The 20,710-nt window shown below is 38.5% G+C and overlaps 1 protein-coding gene across 1 annotated transcript in view; it reads left to right on the plus strand.

Moving 5' to 3' along the window:
• The window catches only part of TRPM3 (transient receptor potential cation channel, subfamily M, member 3), a 338,389-nt gene that overhangs the window by 25,040 nt on the left and 292,639 nt on the right, over window positions 1–20,710 (plus strand). Inside the window, exons 5-6 of the mRNA XM_012641622.1 lie at window positions 279–403; window positions 14,024–14,195. Coding sequence (XP_012497076.1) covers window positions 279–403; window positions 14,024–14,195 — 297 coding nt within the window. The remainder of the gene's footprint in view (window positions 1–278; window positions 404–14,023; window positions 14,196–20,710) is intronic.

Below are 20,710 nucleotides of genomic sequence, written 5' to 3' on the forward strand. Positions count from 1 at the left end.
TATTTGGGTTTTTTATAGACATTGGATGCTTTTTATTTTTTCATATAAATCAGAATATGCAATGCATATTCATATACAAGTCTGGCAAATGCATCTGGCATTATAGCCACAGGTTTGTGTTCTCTCCCAAATATATGTAGTTTGTATAGAAATGTGTCAAATTTTTATATTCAATGCATTTAACCTTGGGAGAAATAGTTATCACAATTTCCTTTAGAACAATGGAAAGGTACTTGCTTTAAAAAAGATAAAATTAATTCTTCTCTCTTTCCTCTTAGGTGTTATTCGTCATGTTGGAGACGCCTTGAAGGACCACGCATCCAAGTCTCGAGGGAAGATATGCACCATAGGTATCGCCCCTTGGGGAATTGTGGAAAACCAGGAGGACCTGATTGGAAGAGACGTAAGTCCTGGGAGCTGTCCCTTTCCATGACTTCTCCTAGAGGGGTTATCAGAAGAGTAAAATAAAATCAGTATTCAAAATGTGCAAATTACAGTACTCTTTTAGTTCCTACCTCCCAAAATGAAAGTTGGTTTATTGGCAAACTACTTATTTTCCCAAATTTATCTATGCAAGCTCCTTGTCAATTTTTAGATCAAGAAAGGTCTGAAGTAAGACTTATCAACTACATCTCTCTTCTTGAATCACACAGTGGTCTTTCTTCACCCATCGAATCCTGCAAGTGCTCTTGATATGGTTATATTAAGATTAACTGATACCATATAATATACGGCAATGTGAACTCAACAGGGCCTCTCCTCTCCCTAGGGCTCCAACTTCTTTATTTACTCTTCACCTAGCTCAGGAGAGCTGCAGAGAGAGATTCTTTCCATTCATGATCTTGGCTTCCTTGGTAGATCTTTCTTCTGCTAAATGCTTGGGTGAGGAGTGGGCACAGTTGAGTTCTTTATTTCCCACTCTGGAGATCTCAAAAGCCTTTGGCCAAAGTTAGCAAAGTTCTAGACTCTATTGCCTACCCCGATGCCCATAGCCACATAACCAATCAATCAACAACTTTGCCAGAAACCAAGAGAACTTGGTCCCATTTTTTCTGAGTCATCATCTTATTTCTGTTCTTTCCAGGGATCTCTCTTTTTTAAAAAACAAAAACAAAAACAGGTTATTACCAACTTCCCTTGAAGAGTTTTGCTCTCCTACTAACCATCAGACTTTTTCTTCTATATAACACTTCTCAAAATTTTATTGATAAGAATTGTAGTTATGCTATGTAAACAGATTGCCAAACTTTATTTGCTTCTTTTTCCCTAATAAGTTTAGCAATTGGATATCATTATTTTCTACATCAGATTAACATAGTTTTTCCTTCCCAATCAAGGCCTGCCATAGAACATAGCCAATGTGTTAAGTAGTTTTTTCAAGTGTTTTTTATCTGAGCCAAAAAATCAAAAAAATAAAAAATAGAAGAGGCCAAGAATTAACAGCTTTTAAACTGCTTCTATTATGATGAAATACAATGTAACCATCTTACTTCAATCTAACACAATAGATGCAGTTTTTAAAAATGCAATACAAAATACTTTGGATTTAAAAAATGTCATGAAACACCCGCAGTAGACAAACACTTTAAATCCTTCAGAACCTTTATTTTAAGTGATAAGAAGTATCCACATCAACGATACCAAATTACAGGAAGAAACGCTAATTTATTCAGACTATATAGGATAAGGAATGAAATAAAAGTTTTATCAGTATAATATTCTCTTAATCAAAATTTATTGGCTGTTTTATATTACACACAAATTGAATGTCTAAGCAGCAACTTCCAAAGTGTTATTATGTAGGCAGACCTGACTGGGAAAGTAAGTGTTTCTAATTTTTTCAAAGTATCTGGGACTACTATTTTTTCATAGAATATACTTGGGGTAATACTTGCCTTAGATTCCAAATTGGCTTTCAAACTAACTTTGAATGAGAGCAAATATATTAATATTTCTTAAAGAATTAGAATATGCTAAAATACCTGGAACACCAAAAATCATTTAATAGTGTACTTTATTAACACATGAAGTTAATTATTTAAAACATTATGATGATTCAGAAGCCGTATTGAAATGTTCACACCTTCAGGATCTCTGTTGTAAACCTGAATTATTATTACTCAGTTTGGAGGAGGGAGGCTGTTTTGGAACCTTTTCATTCAGATGAGCTGTGAATTAATGACAGCTGATAATTTCTTTATTCAAGATAAGAGTAACCAAACCAAAGATTAACCTTAGTTGCCTAAGCATTTGCAAAGAATTCTGGCCCCCTGCCTTTTGTGTTATTTTGTTTGTTCATCTTGTACATCTTATATAATTGCAGAAAGACAGGCTTCTATTACATTCACTTACCTTGCTGAATTGGAAGAATCATGATTGTTTTTCTCCAATTCCAACTTTTTGCCTGATTTCATGCTCCTTTTTTCCTCTCCTTTTCTTTCTCCTATTTACTTCTTCCCAGTTACGTGCCAATGGAACTCATGCATGCCCATGGGTCTCAGTGACATTTTCTGACTTCCCAACTAAAAGGGGTCTTGATCTTAGCACAGAGGGCAGAAACATGCTCAGTAAATGTATGCATTCACCATCCCTGTTCCTGGGGATCTAATAAAGGCAAACCGTGGCTCACAAAGAACCAGGTGAGCCATCAGAGAGACCATCGTGAAAAGGAAATGAACGTGGCAGGTTGTAGAGAGCACAGAAAAAAACAGTTGTATTTTAGTTCTTCAGTAAACCTTTGACCAATATCTATTGACTTTTGACCACTCAGGTACCTTCCTCTCCCCAAATTGGGGAACTAGAATAGAATTTCTCAGGCTCTTGCATGATAAGGCTTTGTTTTTCAAGTTATAAGTTATTTGGAGTAAAAGTATTGTTTTAGGTATTATAGGATTTATGATGTGGTTTGAGGTAAGTTTTTATATGTGTTCACTCTTCTAATGTGATAGTTATAAAGTAACATGATGCTAGGTTGCCATAAAAGGAAGTATGTAAATAACATGTTGGTGGTAACTGACAAAAATTCCCCTAAATCATCAAATTAGAATTATTATCTCATAAGTTTCTTACATAGTGCCAACAATTTTCATAGCTAGCTTAATGTAGTGCCTTCTATCTTTTTTCTTTCATTTTATATAATCCAACTCACATATAATAAACATCAAAAAAAGAAACCTTTTAACATCAGATATCAGGTAGGAGAGAAAAAAATAAATGTATTATTAAAAATCTTTACCACTTCAGAATTCTATCAAAATGCAATCATTTGAAAATATAGAATAGTTGAATTCTTGGTCAAGTCTATGTCTGTACTCCAGAATAATGTTGAAGAGGTACAAAACAAATGTCAAAGGAAATCTAGGAAATGTATTTGAAATAAATATAAATATAAGGATAAAAGAAAGGCTCCATTTCTTATGCCTGATATGTTGTCACAGTAAATTTATTTCCAAGCTGATGGAAAATATAAATTATTTTATTTCTGTGGGGTTGGCTCTTGAATAAGCACTTTTAGAAGCTGAACATTCAAGTACTACTAGAATTCTTTTATTTATTGATAAAATTAGTAGGTACAGCAATTGCTATTCATCTTAATCCCTTCAGCATGGCACTAGAGAGGCGAATACTAGTCCTAAACATAAAAAAGAGAACTAACTTGGCCTCAGATTTGCTTCTAGATGTTCTGAGGCATTCTTCTCCCTTTGAGTCTTATCTCATAGCTGGACTTCAAGTTACTTGAGGGAACAACACATATCTTTGGATTCTCAGAACCCAACTGACAGTCTCACAACTAGTAGGGGCTCAGTAACTATTGATGAAGATAGATTTGATATGATGAAATCCAGGCTACAGAGAAAATAAACATTACGGAAATAATAATCTTACCCAGTTCACAACTTTATCACAACTTCATCTCTAATCATATTCCCAAGCTACATTATACTATTCTGATAATAGCGGGGGCATTTTTAAACTAAGCATCTGGATGTAAAATTCTTTTCTCATATGGCAACTCAAGAATGGAGGTGGATGGTGAGGTATCAGCCTGTTGGATGTGGAGGCAAAGCAGGCGGAATGGGAACAGGCCTTTCTCTAAAGCCTTTGGCAGATGTATGATCTATCCAGCTGAGGATAGAACTAGCCCTGATGCTTTAAATTTGAATATCTTCCACTCTGTTTAACCAAACCCTCCTTTTCTCAATTAATAGATCAAAACAACAGACTTTGGTGAGGAATAATGCTATGAATATTGACATGGTAATCTTTTTTTTTTTTTTCTGCCACTTAGACTTGAAAACATGTACTGTTTCAGTTATTAAGGTTCACTCCACCTCTGTGATTTCTCCATATTATCTCTATGGTCCTTTTCCTCTATTACTATGCATAATCCTAATCCTACACCTCCATCAAATTTAGCTCAAGGTTCGCTTCTACCAAGATGTCTTCCTAGATTACCTTCACCCATAATCTCCTGTCCCTGATTGTAACTCTCCCACAACTGTCTTCTTTCCCAACTGTCTCAGCTTGCTCAGGCTGCTATAACAAAACACCACAGACTACAGGGCTTATAAACCACAGAAATTTAATTTTCGCAGTTCTGGGGGGTAGACAGCACTTTCTTGCTTCCGTCCCCACATGGCAGAAAGGGCAAGGGATCTTTCTGGGGTTCCTTTCATAAGAGCACTAATCCCACTCGTGAGGGCTCCACCTTCATGACCTAATCACCTTCCAAAAGTGCCACCTACTAACACTTCACCTTGGAGGTTAGGATTTCAACATACGAATTTGGGTGGGGGGGTGGGGGACGTGTATAAACATTCAGTCCATTGCAGCAACTTAATTAAAAACTCTCCCAAAACAGGAATAGAATTATTTTGTTTCTTGGTAATCCCTATTGTGATACTTTGTATAAATATGACACATTGACATGCCACTTAAAGTCTATAAAATTCAGTTTCTTCATCTCTGGGTAGAATAACACTTGCTCTGTCTTCATGCAACTTCTATGAGCATAATCATAATAATAGTAATTATAATTTATTGAACTCTTATTTGAGTATGCTCTTCGATTGCATATATTAGCCTTATAAGGTATTATTATATCCCTTTTATAGTTGAGTAAACTGAACAAGAATGAGAACCAAGATCCAACTGTCTCCAAAGTCTATTCTCTCAAATATTAGTATGTCAAGTAAGATATAAGAAAATATTTAACAATATTATGTTTTTATTATGAGTTGAGATATCGTCACATACCTTACATCTGTAAATTGGACTCAAAAATAGACTCAATGAATGGTCAGAGCCCTTTTCTTTGTCCCTAGAGAATCTTGACCTGGATAGATGATTATGAAAGTATCAACAGTGTAAAGTCAAGAAAGAACTTCCAACGAAATATAATTTTCATGGGACACATTTTAAATTTAGATCTCCTACTTTAGAAAACAATCTGATCAGATTTGTGTCAGGTAATTGAACAGTTTCTAAAGCTTTTATCATTTGTCTTTTCTGAAATCTAGACTAACAAGACATATACCAATTTAAGCATCCAGACACAATCCCAAGAAAAAGCACTTTTCATTTTAACTTGAGGATGGAAATTGCGTTTGGGTAGATTTCCAACACATCATCTTATGTGGTTATTAAGTTATTTTCACATTCAGTAATATCTTTGACTTTCCCTAAATTATAGATTTATTTCTTCAACTTTCATAATCTTTAAGAGTCCTTATGTTTAATTGGAAAGTGCTCTTTTGATGCCCTCTTTATGTTTCAAGCCAAGAAACATCAAATTCAATAACACAATTGATTGCTAATTTGGATGTAGTTATCAAGTAAATACATTTGTCACTTATTTCTGAGTCAAGCCAAAGATGACTTCGTATTGTAAGCTCAGAAAACTTCCCAATAGTGGCCCTGGAATGGAATTTATTGGATTTTTATGATTGGATTAGATAAGATGTATCTAGGGGTGTAAGAGAAAAAGGCCAGAGACAAGGAGACCTGCCCAAATCTGTCACAGTTATGCAGGAAAGAGCCAACACCCGCTGAGCTCGGACCACACTCCTGTTCTGGGCTAACTCCCGTGGCAGCAGTTACATTCGCTTACACGGAGAAGGTGGTTTTGGTGAAGACGATGATGAGTTTGGATTTGGGCATGTTCACTTTGAATTTCCTTTGATATATCTGCATGAAACTGTCTGGCAGGCCAGTGAGTATATTAAGTCAGTGAGTCTATATGGTAGAAGCTTAGAAGCAAGATCTGGCTGTGTACGTAAATTTGGAAGGTATCTCTTATAGATGGCAATTCAAGCCGTCGTGGCAGGTGGAATCACCACAGGAGAGTGTGCAGAGTGAGGAAAAGGAGGTCCTACACCTGGCTCCTGATGATCCCAACCTTTAGTGGATGAGCAGAGGACAAGCAGCCTGCAAAAGAGACCAAAGAAATGTCTGAGAAGTAGGAGCAAAGCCAGAGAGAGGCAGGAAAGCCAAGGGAAGAGTGTGCTTCAGAAGGACCGAGAAGGGCAATGCCAAGGACTATGGAGAGGCTAAGAAAGGCAATGACCTAGAAGCATCCATCCATCCCGTCAAGTTGGACATCATCATACTATTGGTCAAAGCTGTGTCAGAACAACGATGAGGAGGCATGCATGCTTCTATGGGATGAGGAGGGAGGAGATGGGGAGAAGCAAAGACAAAACTTTTAGAGATTTGGCTGTGATGGGGAGAGAAGATATGGGTTGCCAAAGGGAGCCATCATTTGAGGCATTTTTTTTTCTTTAAGATGGGGAGACTCTTGAGTTTGTTGATGTGTTGATAGTAGAAAGGGACATGGGGATAAAGAGGAGACCACTGATGACATAAGTCCTGGAAGGGCTGTGAGGTGATGGGTCCAGAGCCAAGAAGGAGACGTTAACCCCATGTGCATGTGTAACTGAGGAGAAGAGGAAAGAATACACATGCAGAGGGTTGGTGTCAGGATGTTGAAGGAGCTTTAACCTGGAAGTTTATTGTTTATCACTAAAATAGTAACAATAACAATAACTACACCAACAACAATAATAGCAACACCTTTGGATATCTTACTAATGTCAGCATCCTTCTAAGCACTTTTGCATAGACAAACTCATTTAATTCTCACAATAGCACTCAGAGGTTTCCATTTTTTTAGTGTTACTATCATCCTCCCCATTTTTAAAACTGAACACTAAGAGATTAAGTAACTTACCCAGTGTTCCATGACTAGTAAAGGATGACACTGGGATTTAAGCCTCAGCCACCTGGCTCCAAAGACCATATTCTTATCTATTGCCAGGACCGCCTCTTTATAATAATAATAGCTCTCATTTATTTGGGTTCATACTTCATTGTTCTATGAATTTTATCTCTCAGTTAATCCTCACAATAGTTAATGAGGTGACTGTAATTATTATTATTCTCTAGCTACATATGAAGATACTGAGACACGGAGAATAAATAACTTTCTTAGGGTCACCAGACTGGCAAGTGTGTAGGAGCAGGAGTCAGATCACGTGCCAAAGGGAGAGGAATGGTGTTCAGGTGTGAGGAGAGTTAGTTGCCGCCACAACAGAACAGAAACCGGAACTGATTAGAGCCCGGGGAAGGAATGCCAGGCAGCACAGAGAACTCAGGCAGGGCAGGGTAGGGGGACTGGGGGCTGTGAAATTATGATGTATCGACCTGTCCAGAATAAAGGACAGAGGATACATTTTGAGGCCTTAAAGAAGAAAGAAGATGATAATACACTATTGTGATAGTTATCTATTGCTGTGTAAAAAAAAGTTACCCCAAATGTAATGGCTTAAATAACAAGTGTTGATTATCTCACAGTTTCTGAGGGTCAGGGATGTGTGAGTGGCTTATCTGGGTGGTTCTGGCTTGGGGTCTTCCTTGAGGTCACAGTCAAGATGGCAGTTGGGGCAGCATCATCTGAAGGATCGAATGGGTTACAGCACCCTCTTCCGAGATGACTCCAGTTGTTGGTAGGAGTTCCTGTCCATGTGGACCTCTTCATAGGGCTGCTTTATTGTCTTCACAGCATGCCAGCTTCCCCCAGAGTAAGAGATCTGAGAGAGCACTAAGAGGAACCCTTTTATGATCTAGTTTTAGAAGTCATCTACCAGCACTTCTGTTTTATTCTATCCCTTAGAAGTGAGTCACCGAATCCAACCTGGACTAAGGGAAGAGTTTCAAAGAATTTCTGAACATTGATACGTGGTAAGTTTTAGGGGAAGAGTAGCCTCTTTTCAGAACTCAAGATCCTCTTTCCACTGTCAGGGCGTCTTGTAGCTGAATGGTCCAGGGTTCCGCTCAGGATGGGGCAGAGGGAGTGAGTCCACGCGAGTGGAAAGCATGGAATGAGGACTGTGCTGCTCTCCACCACGCACAAACTGAGGGACACATTTTCAAAGTGGTGCAGAAAGACATAATTGTTTCTCCCGTGGATTTTAGTGGGAGTCATACAGCTAAAGTATCTGGACATTCTTTGGAAATGGATGCCTGGGTTTGCTGGTTTCTTGTTTGAATTGCTGAGCTGAGAGGCGGCATCTAGGTTTCCACATGAGCCTGCTTTATACCTACACTTACCATTGAGCTGCCTGAATAGGAAACAACCAGCCAGTGTCCCTGGTGGCTCAGGCCTCTCTGTGCTTATGAAGACACACAGAGCCTTTCTTTTTTTCATTCCATTCTCTCAGTCCCCATGTTCCTTTATCTCAGACACAGAGGTTGCTTCCCGTTTCTCAGTGGTATCCCCTCTTCCCTCCCAGAAACGGATGCCTGATCCTGAGAGAACCTCCCCACTCCTTTTGTTTCTCTTTCCCCAAAGCACAACCCCATTTTGCTGCCTGCTGGTGCCTGCCCTGACCTCTGCATACATACAGTTTTAGATGACTCATCTGGAAATAATCTGATCAGCTGTCAGAAGGATTTTAATGCCCAGCTGAGCCACTGGCAAAAATGTCCAACAGCAAAACCAACCATAATATCCTCTATAAATTTAAAATCAGAGGACTGGGTCCTCTGTCTTCCCTCTAAATGTCCCCTGGCCTGTAAAGGAATTTAAGATTACATGTGGTTTGGAGGAAAGACTGTGGTTGGTGGGGGAAATCTGGCCAAGACTCCTCACCTCTCCAAGCCCTTATGGCTCCTCCTATAAAATAAGCATGAAATGGATTAATCCATGGGAAATTGTCTATCACAATGCCTGGCATGCAATAAGTGGTCGATAAATGCTAATTTTCTTCCAGCCTAAATTAAAATCATGGTGCTACTAGGAGAGAAAAAATAACTCTTTGGGCCACTTGCCTGGGGCATGTTGATATACAACTCATTAGGTAATGGTATTGCAGAAGGCCTGTGATTGATGGCATAGAAACCTGATTTAGTCCAATTCGATTCTGTTCAGAAAAGGAGTGCTAAGTGACCCACCTGCCTTTTCATTGTGGAAAGCACCATAAAATCGAAGAGACACAGGATATGAGAGTACTACTTTTTTTTTTTTTTTTTTTTTTGTAGCTAACACACATGGAAGGTCATTGTTCTGCAGGAACTTAAAAAGAGCAAATGTACTTTTTAATACAAGCTGTCCAGGCTCAATTTTAGTGGTAGGAAGCCATCAGAAATTATAGTCAAGTCATCTATTTTATAGATGAGAAAACTATTGTCCAAAAAGTTTCTTTCAATGAGTATATTTTGAACATTTGTTATGAGATATTACCTAGATGTGTGATTATGTATCTTCTCAAGCCAACACAGTATTTACCACATACTGTATTTCCTCAAGAGATTCTTAATGAGTGTGTAAAGGAATGAATAAATGAACTCAGGAACTTGCCCAAGGTCACGAATTAGTAAGTAGAGGAACTAGAACTAGAGCTCCCCTCCCCATCTCCTGACTTCCTGCTTAGTACTCCTGGATGAGCCCAGAACATGTATGAAAATATCTAGGAAAATTCAAGCGGGTGTCTTAGATCAGTTTCTGAATCACTGAGCTAAGCCCTTCCAGAAAGCATAAATGCAGCACCCGGGCACCAGCGCGGGAAGGATGTTCAGTTTTCCATAGTTCAATGTCTCTGAGTGAATCCCTTCCCTGACAATGGTGACGTCCTACTAATGCCTTATATAAACGGGACTTTATCTCCATTAATCCCTTAAATAGCCCTCACTTCACTTTCCAGGGACTCTTTGTTTAAAAGTCAAGGGATACCGAGGCCTAGGAACCAGAATTTTGTCAGTCAGCCAGTACTAAGTGGTGTACAGTGGGTTACTAAATGAAGAATTCTCTCATTTACTCTTTAGGGACAAGAAAGAGGGGCACAATGTCATTACTTAGAGGTGTTCTGCCCCATGATAATCAGAGAGTACTAAGTGCCTATAATCCATTTCTAAGCAAATTTCTCTTCTAAGTATAGATACTACCATATTTACAAATCATGAAAACTCACCTGATGAAGGCCTTTCAGACACCATTCAGCCTTCCTCAACTCAAGTTCCTTATCTGAACTACAAAACACAGAAAATTATTTGAGTGACTGTCCCATATTCTTAGGAGAGAAAGTGATCCATTACATGCAATGGATGTTCTAGGGCATCAGGACAATTTTCTCAGGAAACCCTGTCTGAGAAACATGCTACAGTAATTCAACATACCTATAAATTGTGAATATGTCACACCTGTTCTTACTCACCCCTCCACGCACACACACACAGAGACTCTTCCAAAAATATTGCCCTTTTTTTATGAGCTCTTAACAATGAAAATGTTTGCATTACCTCCAAAATTTCTTCAAAGAAAGGAAAAGATTCATTTGTATTCATGTTATAGGAAGACATTATTTTTTTCTATTTGGGAAACGTAACAGGAAGATCAGCAAATCTTTTGTAGGTATGCAAATATAACTCAAACAAAAATAGGCTGCTGGTGTGTTTGTGATGAAGAATACTAAATGGATTTTGTAGGCAAGTTAGACCAAATTACATTCCTCTGAAGTATTTGGGGAGTTATTTCTAACTTTGCAGTTAATCCACAAATAGTTCCAGACCATCACCCTCTTAGATGCTTGGGAGGACATGGCAAAGGAAAAACTCTGTGTATATTTGGCCAACAGATTGCTGATTTTTTTTTTCTTTACTTACATTGATTTAAATCTCCTGAGTGAAACAAAAGTCACTGATTTATCTCATTATCATTTCATTTTGATCACTAGTTTACAACTGGAAAATCAGCTTGGAGTTGGTAAAAATAGAGCAGAGCTACAGAAGGAATTAATATTAATATTTATAAAGTGCCTACTAGAAGCCAGGCATGGTGCCAGGTATTTTGCACATATAATCCCAACTAATCCCCATTAGGTAAGTGGTTTTATCATTTCCCTTTTGCAGATTAAAAAAGTGAGAGATTCATACAGCCATTAAAAGAACTGGGATTCAAACAAGTTTCTAAGATTCATATGTTCAGGATTGTTCCAGGATTCAGCACGTCTTCTTCCAATAATAACTGAAAAATAAAATGGGATATTTTATGTATTTTTCATATTTATATCCCCTATTATTCAGCAGACACTCTGCCAATATATGACCACCTTTAACTTGCCTTCACATAAGATCAAAAAAAATGAGGATCAGTGAGGTGAAGAAATTAAAATTCATGAATGACACTGTAAATTTGACCTTCTTGCCATGACTGACTCAGATGTGCAGTGTTCCCAAAGAGCGGCTGAGCTATGTTTCACAAGAAAAGAAGGTCAAAGTCAGAAGACTGAAGCACCGATGTCCTTGGAATCCAGTAATGGAGGAAACACATACTGTACATAGAACACAGATTATTTAATGATCTTCTTTATTCTCAGATTGTTGAGAATACATCAGCTTGGCCGAGAATCCTTTTCATTCCTTTATGTGTTTAAAAATTTCACTTACACTGATAGTCTTTATGTAGGTTCCTAGGAATTAAAAAACATGCACTCACATCTTAGCCAGCACAAATGTCTGGGATTCACCACCACACATACTTTTTATCCTCTGGAAAATCCGCTGTTCTCTGCCGTTGACAGACTGCTTTGGGTCTTCCCCCTCCTTCACATGGAGTGTTGTGGGAACTGCCATTGGAAAAGAGAGAACAGTAACTAAAGCGTTTTCTTTTGTCCAAAATCACAATGCAGAAGCACTTTAAGAATAGGAGAAAGTCTTTCTGCTAGTCCTTTTTCAAGAAGCATTAGTATTTATTAACTTGCACTCTGCTGTAGAATGAATGTTTTATGATCAAAAATGAGTAGCAACAAAATGGGAAATTCAACCACAAGAAACCAGTGATAGAGAACTCAGTATGGGATTAGCAAACCACTGTCTCTGTATTTTAGGGGACTCTCAATGCACTCATCTAGACAAAGGAGTAATTGATGACTGCTCTGTGCGATTACTAGAGGCAATAATCAAAAAGTTAGGGGCTTCCTTTATCAGTAAGAGCCAACTGAAATAAAGCTATGAATTAATGTTATAGTAATGCCACGTTAACAAATGGGGCATATATTAATAGGATTGAAGACTATTTCAAAAGCTCAGAATTATGCACACATTTTATATTTTAATTAGGTCAATTCCCAAACAATTCAGAAAAGAGGATTTTTTTTCAGTTTTGAGCAAAAGCATGTCTATCTCAAGTTTGCCTATTCATTCATTCACTATTTATGAAGTACGTTTTGTTTGCCAGGCACATAGAAATGTCAGAGTTTTGAATCAGCATCAAAGTTTAAAAAATGACTTATATGAGATCTTCACTATTGAAGAATGCCCTTACTAAATCACTTTGTAATTCCTTTAACAAACTATTCAATCTTACTATAGCTTTTCTTAGTGAGTTATTACATACCGAAAAAGAAGAGCATCTCAACTCTATAATTAATGTACATACTGCACAATGGAACAGAAATAAAAACCCACTAGTATTTCTGTCCTGTCAATTTTGATGATTCAGTACAGTGATAGCTATACTGAGACCATATAACAATGAGCCTACTGAATGTTGCTTTTTCATAGTCTTGAGTGAAGTTCTTACCTGAATATTTTAGGAGTAGATTTCCAACACATCGTCTTATGTTTCCATTGGGTCTAAGCAGTGTGAGAAAGGGAAATAAACATAGATTTTGGAATCAGCCAGACCTGGATGTGAATTCTGGTTGTGTGTAGTAAACTCTTGGAAAATTTACTTTATCTCTCCATTTCTCAGTTTCTTCTTCTATAAAATGAATGTAACATCATCTACTTTACAGGGTTATTGCAAAGAATATAGATAATGTGTATAAAGCAACTAGCTCACAATACATATTTCTTTTCTTTTTATACCGAAACTGTGAAAGACCATACTGAAATTGCTCTGTTTTAGGTAGTGTAATTCACCATGAATTACACAACAAAAAAGGTAGAATAAGACAGAGGTGAATATTTTGGGCCTGATTCATATTTGTCTCATGAGACAATTATTTTACAATCAAGATTTCCATTTAAATAAGATATCTACTAAGAACAGTGTTGATTTTGAATAATGGACCTTCAGAGTACTGAATGGGTTTGAGAGAAAAGATCACATTACCTGCTCCGTTCTCTAGAATCGTGACTGTTTTTCTGTGCCTATTAAAGTATAGACATGGTAGAGAAGGGAAAGAAACAAAATAACTAGATTTAAAAATTATTTGGGGTTTTTTAGCAAATAAAAGATTAACTTCAATATGAAACAATCATTGGCATGCCAGTTTTTGAGTACAATGAAAGCACAAACTCTATTTTCTGAATAAATAAATACTCCTTTAAGCATAGTTTTGCTTCAAATGAAACTTTTACCATAAATCTTACTTCTATTCCAAAGCAATACTAGGAAGAGGATATAGACTATACTTGCATCATACCAAAAATTGATACTCTTTCTCTCTTTCCTCTGTCTGATTCTCTTTTTCATATCTTGTTTTCTTTTCTCTGACTTCTGCCTCTTCCTTTTGATACTTTGCAGGTTGTCCGGCCATACCAGACCATGTCCAATCCCATGAGCAAGCTCACGGTTCTCAACAGCATGCATTCGCATTTCATTCTGGCCGACAATGGGACCACTGGAAAATACGGGGCAGAGGTGAAACTCCGGAGACAGCTGGAAAAGCATATTTCACTCCAGAAGATAAACACAAGTAAGTAGGCTGGGCTGCTGTTCCCACCGTCATGCCTCATAGGAAGTATGTTGAAAGTGAATGACTTCAAGTACACCGTGCGGCAATATGATAAAAACTTGAGCAAATTTCAAACACAGGCCATTAGTTCTACTGGGTTAGTGGTTAGAATGAGAGGAAGACATCGAGAGGAGGACGAGTGGAGGTGTAGGAACTGACTACACAATTAGCACAGGCAACCTCATCTATCATGTGTGAAAAATTCAGCCCCATCTGAGGTTTGTGAAGGCAGATAAGCTTTCTTTCTAAACTTTCCCTACATCCTTTATACAGTACTCTGAAGAGGAAAGGCACCCAAGAAAAATTGTTTCTATTTGCTAAGCTTTTTTTTTGGTGTCTAAAAAAAAGAAAAAAAAATCAAGTTTTGATCTTAATATAGCTCTGGCTGTGTGAAAGCATTTCAAGGGAACTGAACATTCTCTAAGCTAAAGCATCATGTGAAATTATCTTGATGAAATTTTAATTCTGTCTCTTAATTTTATATATGTCTTCATTCATTGCCTCTAGATATATGTGGATTTGGATATATGTGTATATGCATTCAAACCACGTAGTACATATCAAGTGGTTACACTAACATTACTTCTTAAGTACTTATGTGCTCCATGGTGTGTTTATTGTGTAAACATTTGTTTTAAATGTCAAAAGGTAGCATCACAAAAACAGCAACACTCCCCAGATCACTAAGTGGCTTGCATTAAAATGTGATTGAGGGCCGGGCGTGGTGGCTCACGCCTGTAATCCTAGCACTCCCGGAGGCCGAGGCGGGCGGATCCTTTGAGCTCAGGAGTTCGAGACCAGACTGAGCAAGAGCGAGACCCCGTCTCTACTAAAAATAGAAAGAAATTAGATAGACAACTAAAAATATACAGAAAAAATTAGTTGGGCATGGTGGCGCATGCCTGTAGTCCCAGCTGCTTGGGAGGCTGAGGCAGGAGGATCACTTGAGCCCAGGAGTTTGAGGTTGCTGTGAGCTAAGCTGACACCACGGCACTCTACTCAGGGCAGTAGAGTGAGACTCTGTCTCAAAAAAAAAGAAAAAAAAATGTGATTGAGGTATGAAAACAATCTACTGTCTTTCCTTACAAAATAGAATTCAATTTGTTTCATAAAGTAACAGGTGAGGCTTCACGGCAGACTCAAACTTTGTAGTAATTACATATCCCATCAGGGAAACTTTAATCTAATTAACTGAAATTCCAAAGCCTGCCATTCCAAGAACAGAAGATACTCTTTGGCTAGATTACTTTTCAAAACTTCAGGGTAATGTGATTGAACTTGTCCAAATCCCTTTTCTCTTCTCTGAACTTTCCTCTGCAGCTATCCCAAATGGGTCTTCCTTTCTATAGCCACTTCGTCCCAGAACTGGTATGTGAGACCTATCAGACCACAACTTCTCCTTCCTATACCCTCTTTCGTGGTTCCACCTTTTAAAGACTACTAATGTTTAAGCAGTTAAGTTTTATACTTTCATATTTTTTCACAATGAAGTCTAGAATAATAAATTTTGACCTGGGTTTGAAATAAAAATTGTATTAGGAAACTCCCTTCCCCAACTGTCTTTGGAAAGAAGAAACATTATATTATCCCTTGGTGGCCATCTTCTGTGGGGTAAAAAAAAAAAAAAAAGAATAGAAAAGACTAGAAAACTGATTCAGAGACCAGCAGAGATCAAATGTAACAAAGCACTTTTAGCAATGGGTGGTGGGGTTTTCTGTAAATATTAAAACTGAATTTCATTACACTATTTGATGTAAAGGACAGATGTTATATAATCAGTGTTATCTACTTAGGTTTTTTTATAGACTACAGTATATTTTTGTTATACCATCGGGTTAAAAATGAGAGCTTAAATAGGAATGAGCTGGAAGCTGGAGGAGATGTGAGAAGGGAGACCAGGAATAAATTCAGGGTCAAGTTCAGTAATAGCTAGTGAGACAGAATCTGCCTAGACAGGCAAAGCATGTCATTGTGCCAGGCCTGGTGGCAGCTGAGCTGGCTAGTCGGTAGTGTGAGAGCAGAGCTGGATGTGTGGTTGTGTAAGTTACACACACAGCAAAGGGGTTGGGAGCTGGGGTTAAAACCCAGCCAGGGCTCTGTTAGTCAAGCCTTGTGCCTTCCTGGCTGCCCAGAAGAAATGGTACCTTTTTCTAATTGGTTATACCAGAGGGAGTGTCCTTTTGTAATTTATGTGCCTGGAGGGGTGGGTGCCTTTCTCCTAAGCTCGCAGAGGTGCTGCATGTGTGGGTGGCCCTGCAGGGCAGCCCCAGGGAGCAGAGCCCAGCAACGTGGAGCTGAAAAGCAGGCCACCACAGATGGTCAGGAGGTCAGCGAAGCTGGAGGAGCCACCACCAGATGCTAGATCTTGGGTAGATCACCAGGGACGCATCACATCCTATTCACGGAGACATCAGCCCCTTGCTAGCCTGTCAAAGCAGGTAGCAGCACATGGGCACATTGACAAGTGCGGACACAGTCAGGGGTCTAGGGTACAAAGTGGAGACAGGCATGAACCCAGCTACCAGAGAACTTACTTTGAGGACTGTATTTGTGGCTTCATAGAAACCCGCAGACTCCCATTCAGTGAGTATAATTAAATGGTAAGGGAGATCCCTGAGGTCACAGGAAGTTAAAAGGCATAGGGTTGGGAATTTGACCATGAATGAGCTGTAGTGGATGATGTCAGGAATTAGCTCCAGTTTTACCCTAGATCTTAATAGTGTAGGGTGACTAACTTGTGGCAGTTTGCCTGGGCCTTTCTCAGGTTCAGCACCGAAAGTCCCATGTCCCTGGGCCCCCTGGGCCCAGGCAAACTTAGGTGATGTCTTGCCCTTCAAGTGAGTGACTCACAAGTCATTAGGTCAACTCCTCCTTGCTGCGCTCACCCCCAAAGCAGGGAGGGAGCAGCAAGCTCGTCAGAGGGTAAAAAGTGACCCAGGCTGTTTGAAGTACATAGAGCAGGACCTTGAGGTCTCTGTTCAGTTAGCAACAGAGCAAAGTGCCCACTGAGAGCACAGAGGCCCCCAGAACAGAACTGAGAAAGACGGGTAAAGAGTTGACCTGGCCATCACACAAAATAGCAAGAGTACGAATACAAACCTTTCATGCCATCCCCAGTCAAGATTTTAGAACAGCAAATCTACTTTCTAATCCAGAAACTATGTGGTTCTTCCTTCTAAAAATAAAATTTTATTCTATAAGTTCATCCTAAAAATTCCATTTACTTTTTCATTTCCTGCTTCAAAACTTTAGGAAATCTAAATTACAACTACGGAACTCAATTTCGTGAAAATGAGACACTATAGCGCAATAACACAGCCCACCACCTCTTAAACTCAGGATGGTCCTAGGGATGTCTGAACATACTCAACGTTTTCCTCATTGAAACGCTATCCCTCCTCATCACTTACAGGTGACCTTCGTACTGCAGCAACCTATCAACGAATCTGTTTTCTTACATAAATGGCGTACAATTCTGAAGAATATTTCCCTTAAATATTAAATGAATACTGCTCAGAGGACCCATAAACCCTTTTCTCATCAACATCACAGTGATCACTGACACCATCACAAGCACCAGTGTTTGAGTTTGACCTTCTTCTCCACATGCTGGCTTCAGCCATTTCATTGCGCCCCCCCGCCCCACCGCCCTCATGCATTCCTACTGCCAACAGTCAGGACTGAAGCATTGTCATCCCTTATTGATGAGCTTTGGTGATAAAAGAGAAGCCTTTCGAATAAGAGCTGTTACCTGCTTCACAATGCTCTCCCATCTGCAATTTTCTAAACTCCAAATTTAATATGCAAGGAACAATTCTCATCATTCCTTTAGCAAATAAATATTTAGCTTAGATCTTTCTTATGCTTTAAAACATCACTCTGCTGTTGTGTGTAGAGATTAGACTGAGGTTAGGGACAGGATTAAAAGCAAGGAGATGCTTTCAGGAGGCCACTGCAATAATACAGGTGACAGATGACAATGGTTTGAATAAGGATGGCAGCAGTAGGGCTAGTAAAACAAGTTGTAGTAAAGATACATAACCTAGAATTTACCATTTTAACTATTTTTAAGTGTGCAATTCATTGGCATTAAGTTTATTCATGTTGTTGTTGTGCAACCATAACTATCATCCATCTCCAGAATTTTTTCATCATTCCAAACTGATACTCCGTACTCATTAAATAACCACCTCCCCTTCAGCCACTCCTCCAGCCCCTGGTAACCACTATTCTACTTTCTGTCTTTATGCATTTGCCTGTTCTAGGTACCTCATGTAAATGGTATTATACAATATTTTTCCTATGATATATTTTGAAGATAGAGCTCAAGCAAGCTTGGTAATGAATTGAGCATTCAGGGTAAGGAATAGATACATCAAGGATGCTGCATAGTCATCCTTAGAGACACCCATGCATCCTTAAAACAATGACACTAGATGAGAGCCCCTAAGGAGTAAGCGTTTATAGAAAAGTAAGGGGGATCGAGGACTAATCTCTAGGGAATTTGAACAAAGTCCTTGAGAAGATGGGAGGGGGTGAGATTCCACACACAAATGAAGAACAGGAGGGAAGACAGTGTATATGGGGATGGATGTGGGTAGGATAGAACATTTTCTGGTGGGAAGATCAGGTGGTTCTTTATAGATAGCTTCTATATCTAAATAAAATAATACATGAGGCCATTGGTTGAGAGTGTGAAAGACGAGGTGGTATTGGAGATTTAGAGACAGAAAAGAGCTACATTCAGTTTAGAGACTAAGAGAATGAACAGACTAGGAAAATGTGGGATTTCCACGCAGCCCACTAGATATTTGTGGTCGTAAACTTAAAGGAGTAAATCATCAGCACCGTGTGGGTTTGTTCCAGCCACCTTCAGCTGCAGTGGTAAGAATAGGCATCAATTTGGGATTTTGCCTGGCAAGTAAGAAAGAGGGAGAGAGTGGCAAGGGAGGGTGGCTAAGAGGTTATCTATATACCCATGTCCTTAGAGTACCACTCATGTCTATGGATGAAAGAAATGTTGTGTCTGACATTTAAAAGAACATAAAATCATTAATCCAAAAGATCACACCAAGGTGCAGAGAGATGGCTAAGTGATATATCAAAAGTGATCCACACCTTTGAAGTGTTTAAGTAAACAAAGGTCCATAATAAATAATTTTTAATATTTATTTTATTGCTGTTCATATAGTCACAGAAGTTAAATCAACTTAGCATATTGCTAGGAATATATTCATAGTTCGAATATATATAGTTTGAACAGCTGTTCAATAATCCTGTGTTAGCTGAAAGAATGAGTACCAAGGCACTATTCCAGAAAGTAGTATCTATGTATCCTGATGAGAATTTCAAACCCCAAGTATATAGTTTATAAACATTTTTATTATTAAAAACTTTCAAACAAATATAAAAATTAGAGAATATTATTACAACCACCCTGTAACTATCACCCATTTATCAGCCTATGATCAATCTTATTTCCTCTATCCATATAGCCATCTAGTTCCTCCTCTGGAAAATTATGAAGGAGATGAAGACAGCATATCATTTCATTCACGATTATTTTGGCACCAAAGCATTTTTTTTAAAACTTCCGTTGGCCATACCTAGGCTAGATTTTAAAAATATTTCCTTAACTCAATAGCAACATGGTGGCATATATTGATTCAAGAATTCTTTAACAATTCTTTCAAAAAATAAAAATTAAGAAATACAATATTGCATGCTAAAATTTATCTCAAACATTTGACAATCATCTTTTCTAGTCCCAAGTTCTACTCTCAGCTAGCCAAAATCTATGTAAAACAAATGTTACATTGCAATTCTTGGAAATGAAGATTAGAAAAATCCTCAGAAATTGTGATTTCCTTTTTAAGGATTTGAAGGGAAGAATATAACTTTTGGGAGAAGAGAAAGTCTTTGCCTGTTGCCAGTGGTATAAGCTGACAGTGGGAGGTAGACTTGGGTGTTCACATCATCATGGCTCTGTGACCTTAGGCAAGTTACTGTATTTCTCTCAGACCTTGTTTCTGCATCTGTGGACCAGGGATAATAATTCCTCAGTGTTGTGATTAAATGAGTCAACATATGAAGGGATTCTGGCATGTGGAAGTTCAAAACTTTGGTTCCCTTCCTGCCTCATCCGTGGTGCAGTGGTTTCCCAGTGGGAACCCGTGTGCCATGTCTACGCAGCCTCACTGCATAGGTTCCAACCTGAGACCCAGACCCTCTCCCTCAAAGCCCGTCAGAGACCAAGGCGTTCATCAAAATATCTTTACCACAAATCATGATCTGCCTTTCCTTGTTAAAGAGAAGCCATGTACACCTTTTAGTTACAGAAAGGGGTCAGGGAAAACAAAGGCTTAAAATTATATTTTACCACATGTCATCAAGCCTCTATTAATCTTACTTGTTAAAGAGCAATTGACTTAATTTCTTGGTCATTGAAACAATAACCAGAAAACCCTTGTATTTTT

Source organism: Propithecus coquereli, unplaced genomic scaffold (genome assembly GCF_000956105.1).
Source record: "Propithecus coquereli isolate 6110/MARCELLA unplaced genomic scaffold, Pcoq_1.0 Scaffold166, whole genome shotgun sequence".
In the NCBI taxonomy this organism is placed as follows: Eukaryota; Metazoa; Chordata; class Mammalia; order Primates; family Indriidae; genus Propithecus; species Propithecus coquereli.